Source organism: Carlito syrichta, unplaced genomic scaffold, assembly GCF_000164805.1.
Source record: "Carlito syrichta isolate Samal-C Ts95f unplaced genomic scaffold, Tarsius_syrichta-2.0.1 Scaffold288260, whole genome shotgun sequence".
NCBI classification, from domain to species: domain Eukaryota; kingdom Metazoa; phylum Chordata; class Mammalia; order Primates; family Tarsiidae; genus Carlito; species Carlito syrichta.
Window position 1 is genome coordinate 3969 of NW_007232356.1, and position 5576 is coordinate 9544.

The 5576-nt window shown below is 60.0% G+C and overlaps 1 protein-coding gene across 1 annotated transcript in view; it reads right to left on the reverse strand.

The window, feature by feature from the left end:
* Nucleotide 1: 1 nt before the first annotated feature.
* The window catches only part of PTDSS2 (phosphatidylserine synthase 2), a gene marked incomplete at its 3' end in the record, with an annotated part of 21138 nt that continues 15563 nt past the window's right edge, over nt 2-5576 (reverse strand). Inside the window, exons 5-10 of the mRNA XM_021710189.1 lie at nt 2021-2245; nt 1534-1584; nt 989-1102; nt 734-852; nt 201-315; nt 2-136 (exon numbers count right to left, since the gene is read on the reverse strand). Coding sequence (XP_021565864.1) covers nt 2-136; nt 201-315; nt 734-852; nt 989-1102; nt 1534-1584; nt 2021-2245 — 759 coding nt within the window. The remainder of the gene's footprint in view (nt 137-200; nt 316-733; nt 853-988; nt 1103-1533; nt 1585-2020; nt 2246-5576) is intronic.

Below are 5576 nucleotides of genomic sequence, written 5' to 3' on the forward strand. Positions count from 1 at the left end.
TGAAGTCGTAGATCTCGCGCATGGCCACGCCCCCCACGTTCACAAAGAAGACCAGCCGCAGGAGGACCAGGTAGTGCTCGGGTGGCATCCACAGCACGAACTTCAGGTAGAAGGTGTTCAGCTCTGCCAGCAAGAACTGGGGGGAGCCGGGGGTGAGCCCCGGCGAGGGCCACGCCCGCCCCCCCGCGCCGGCCGCTTACCACCAGGATGATGCCGCACACGGCCAGCCAGCGGCGGAGGCTGGAGGCCGGCTTCCACTCGAAGCGCACCCAGCTGTACGGCGTGAACTGGAAGGCCATCCGCTTCATCTTGCCCCTGGGGACGGAGCCGGCCTGAGGACGGCCGCGGGCCCCACCCGCACCCGGCCCTCGCCCTGGGAAACTTTTCCGGCCCAGACACGGGCGCCCTGCGGCCCGGCTGAGCCACGCACGAGGGACACAGGCGGAGCCGGGCCATGCAGACCGGAGGGCGACCGCTCCCCGGCACCCGGGGCTCTCCCTGGACCCCGCTTCTTCTTAAAAAGTCCCCCAGCAGAAAGAGCGGCCCAGCCACCTCCTAGTGAAGTCACCGTGGGAGGGGGGAGCCGGGCGACGCAGCATGTCCTGACCCCAGCCGCCGCGGGGACAGCCGGTCACTGGGAGCAGAGGCTCCGAGGGCAAAGCCTGCGGTCGCCCTCCCGAGCAAGGTCAGGCGAGCCCCCGCCCTCGGCCCCATGCCCGGCTCCCGGCCGTACTTGTAAGTCGGAATGTTCCAGAGGCCCTGCCACTGGTACGTCTTCAGCGACAGCCATTCCAGGGTCTTCATGCCGCAGTAGATGCCCAGCCCGTTGCAGACCAGCACGTCCATGATCCACTAGGGGCGGGAACCAGCAGAGGTGGGGAGGGTGCAGCCGCCCGCGTGTCGCCCGGCCCAGGGCCCAGCCCGGCCCGGCCCAGCAGCCTCGCAGCCCCGCCAGCCCCGCCACGGGCCCCTGGGGCCCAGCACCTACGTGGTCCCACCAGCACTCGCTGAAGTTGGGCAGCTGGTGCTCCAGGCTGTACTCCAGGAACTCGAACATCACGCTCACAATCAGGCACATCCACCAGTCGCGGATCATCAGGGTCTGCGGGCCGCACCCGCCACGCCCTCAGGCCCCAGAGCCCTGCCCAGGGAGGGCAGCCTGGCCCTCGAGCGCGGCGAGACCCAGACCCGGGTGGGCGTGGAGAGGGCAGCTCCCCGCCGCAGCCTCGGGGCTGAGTTTCCCAGCGGCACGGGCGGCCTGGGTGTCGCCACCAGCCCAGGAGGCCACTCCCAGGGCTGCCTGGGGCCCCGCCCCTGCAGCCGGCCAGGCCCAGGCCAGAGCAGGATGCCTGCCTCGCCACCCCCTCCGCTTCCCCAATGGGACATGCTCAGCCATGACAGAGCAGGGGCCTGGAGGGTTCATGGGCCCTCGGGGCGGCACACCAGGGGTCAACCCTGTGGCCAGATGCAGCCCAGAGCACAGGGTGGGCCCGAGAACCCGGGCAAGTCGGGCCCAACAAGGAGTTCCTGTACCTTCAGGTACCAGCCGAGGAAGTGCGCAGGAACGAAGCCGTCTAGCTTGTCCTGTGGGCAACAGGGCACAACCCTTGGGCACAGCCTTCCCCCTCACTCGGGCATCCCCCTCTCCCCACCACACCACGGGCAGCACCATGGGACCCACGCCAGGCTGACCCTCTGAGCTGCACCTGCCAGACCCAGGTGTCCAGGCCAGGCATGCCGAGGTGCTGTCGTGGCCCACGCAGACGACACCCAGTGACAGCCGAGAGCAGTGTCCCCCCAGAGAGCCCATCCAAAGGAACAGGCCTTAAACGCATCTCTGGACGGGGAGGAGACCCTTGTCAGGGCCAGGGAACCCTGGAGGGCGGGAGGGCCGATGGCGCCCAGCCCCTGGTCACCGCAGGTAGCACCCAGGAGCCTGTGAAGCCCTCCCCAACACTGACCTGGCCCCGAGGTGGCCCAGAGCCCTAAGGGAGACCCGCCCGGGCTCCCAGTCCCTTACCCAGACGTTATGGAAGGGGTCAGTCTTGTTGTCCGCGTCATAGATGAGGCAGTTTCCCCCATAGTCCCTCTCGGGCAGCGGGACCCCCAGCTTGGGGTCAACGTATTTCAGGAACTGCCGGCCGTCCTGGACGGTCTGCAAGGTCAGCGCCGCGTTAGTGGGGCCGACCCTGGAAGTGCGACCGGGCGAGGGCTGGGGCGCATGCGTCGCATCTCCATCAGCCTGCTGAGAGGGGCATTCCTCTCGGCAGCCGCCCACCCAGTCAGGGCTAGAGACGGGGCCGAGTCCCCGGGACGCGGCGAGGGCAGGCGACAACCCCAGGTGTGCACTCCATGCCTCCCTGCGCCTGCAGGCACCCCAGGAAACGCGGGCACAGGAGTCGCTTCTCAAGAGACCACGGGTCAGACAGGCCACGGGACGGGGGTGGCCCTGTGCTCCTGCCTGCGCCACCTGGCCCTGCCCTCACAGGCCCACTCGGGAGTCACGCTGGTGGGCCATCACTTTTACTCCTCCGACATCAGATGGACCCCAGCCTTCCCAGACCGCAGACGTCAGCGGCACCCAGACACTCCTCTCAGCCTTGGTGCCAGCCAACCTCTGGGGCTGCACCTCCCTTTAGGACCCTCTGGCCACCAGTCAAGGGACAAAGTGGAGGAGGCTTGGAGGCCTGGAGACAAATGACAAGCAGAGGTCCAGGAAAGCAGACAGCAGAAACGAGGACATGCAGGACACCGGCCGCACTGAGGAGGGTGACAAAGTGGGAGGAAGTTGGAGGCATCACCAGCTCAGCCCGGGGCTGGAGTGGCCCAGGGAGGTCTGGCATGTCACAGGCAGGCAGTGCTCACAGGACAGAGGCCGACAGCGCTGGACACAGGCCGAGGACACCTGTGGGCCAACTGCAGCCGCGGCCCAGCCAGCCACGAGCTCAGGATCACGAACACGGCCCCCGGCCCCACAGCCTTCCCCTGCTGACATGGTTCCCTTGAAGAGGACGGGGCGCAGGGAGGGAGGAAGCCGAGGCCCCAGTGTGCACGTGGGAGACACAGAAACATAGGGAAGGAGAGGTGAGAGGAACAACTGGCACTTGCCATGTTGGCAGATGTGTGCAGATGCACACTCAACACCCGTGTGTCCCTGCTCTGAGGTGAGGGCCCAAAGCCGCGACGCCCGGGAGCAAGAGGCACACCCAGAGCCCAGGCCTCAGTCCTCAACGTTCTCCAGGAAGGGACCGGCTCCTTGGAGAAGCAGCTGACTGCAGGGCTGGGAGGGACGCTTCCAGAAGAGCCTGGGGCTCCCTGCAGGGCCTGGAGGTCAGGATGTGCTCAGAAAAACAAGCAAAAATTCAAGGACTCACAAACCGCAGTGGCAAAGAGATAACAGGAACCAAATGCAGGCTCAGAATGGCCAAAGCCAAGTGGGCAATAAAATCAAAAGCCAAAGTATAAAATGGATATCCCCAAGTCCCACTGACATCAATAGATGGTTGAAAAACTGATGGTGGAGAAGAGACAAACCTCCCCTGCAGGAGACTTCCACATAATATATGAATTCTCCATCCTTGAGGGGGAGCGTAACTTCCTCTCATGTGACGTCTTTCCAGAGCACATAGGGAAGGTGCAGTGGAGACACGAGGCACACACCTCGCCCAGGTGAGCACGGCCCTACTCCCTGATGGGTTAAGGGGATCACGAGAAAGACACAAAGGCCTCATTAGCCCTGAGCCAAAGCCAGAAAAAGACACTCCAGGAACATCCCAGAACAACATCTCTCATGACCATGGACGAAAAACCCCTGCACAAAATGCCAGGACACCAGACGGCTGTGCTGTATCAACAAAGGGTTGTCGCCATGACCAAGCAGGATTGACCCAGGAATGCAAGGCTGGTTCAAAATAAGAAAAATCAATAAATGTCACACATCATGTTAATAAAGGGAAGAAATTCACATTGTCATCTCATTGGACACGGAAAACACATTTGGCGAAATCCAACCACCTTTCATAATTACACTCGCCCAACTAGGAAAACAACAGCACTTCCTCCACCTGACATGGGGCGTTTGTGGACAACCCACAGCCAACAGCATCCCTGACGGGAACAAGGGACGGCCTCCCCCGAGCTCAGGAGTGAGCCAAGAATGGCATCCCCTGGCTCTCCTCAACTCGGCACCGGGGCCTCAGCCAGCACAGCCAGGCAAGAAGAGGAAACAAAAGGCCTTTGGATGGCAAGGAAGCAGTGCAACCTTCTCCATGTGCAGATGACACGGTCTTGAAGATGGAGAGCCCTAAAAATTCCACCAAAACCCCCACAACTTCAGAGCTAAGTGGTTCAACAAGGCTGCAGGACAATAGATCAACATACAAAAATAAGCTGTATTTCTAGGCACTACTAATGAGTAATGTAAAAACAAAGCTAGGAAAACAATTCACTTACAGTAGCATCAAAATGAATAAAATACTTGGAAATAAATTTAACAAGGAAGTATAAAAACTCTGAAAACTGGCTGGGCATGGTGACTCATACCTGCAATCACAGCACTTTGGGAGACAGATGTGAGAGGACTGCCTGAGCCCAGGTGTTCAAGACCAGCCTAGACAACTTGGTAAGACCTTGTCTCTACAATAAAAATTTAAAAATTAGCCAGGCGTGGTGGCACACACCTGTGGTTCCATCTACTTGGAAGGCTGAGGCGGAAGGATCACCTGAGCCCGAAGGATTGCCTGAGCCCAGCAAGTCTAGGCTGCGGTAGCCATAAGCATATCATTGCACTCCAGCCTGGTTAACACAGTGAGATTACAACTAAAAACAAAAACAGCCAGGCTCGGTGGCTCAGCCTGTAATCCCGCGCTTTGGGAGGCTGAGGTGAGTGGATTGCCTGAGCCCGCGGGTTCGAGACCCTCCTGGGCAGGCGAGACCTCATCTCTACAATAAATCAAAAAATTAGCCGGGCGTGGTAGTGCGCGCCTGTAATTCCGATTACTTGGAAGGCTGAGGCTGAAGGATCGCTGGAGCCCAGCAGGTCGAGGCTGTGGTGGCCGGAAGCGGCCACTGCACTCCAGTCTGGGCGACAGTGAGACTCCAACTCAAAAACAAAAAACAAAAACAAAAACACCCTTCAGAAAACTACAAAACACGCTGAAATAAAAGAAGACGCTGGGCGTGGTGGCTCACACCTGCAATCCCAGCACTCTGGTAAGCGGAAGCAAGAGGATTGACTGAGCCCAGGGGTTCAAGACCAACCTGGGCAATATAGTGAGATCGTGTCTCTACAATAAACAAAAAAATTAGCCAGGAGGGCTAGAGCATGCCTGTAGTTCCAGTGACTTGGAAGGCTGAAACAGAAGGATCGTCTGAGCCTAGCAGGTCAAGGCTACAGAGGCTGTAAGTATGCCACTGGACTTCAGCCTGGGCAACAAAGACTCTGACTCAGGGGAAAAAAAAGAAAAGGAAAGTAATTAAAGAAGACACCTTATTTTCTGTTGTTGTTGTTTTTTTGAGTTGGAGTCTCACTCTGTCGCCCAGACTGGAGTGCAGTGGCTGCTCCCGGCCACCACAGA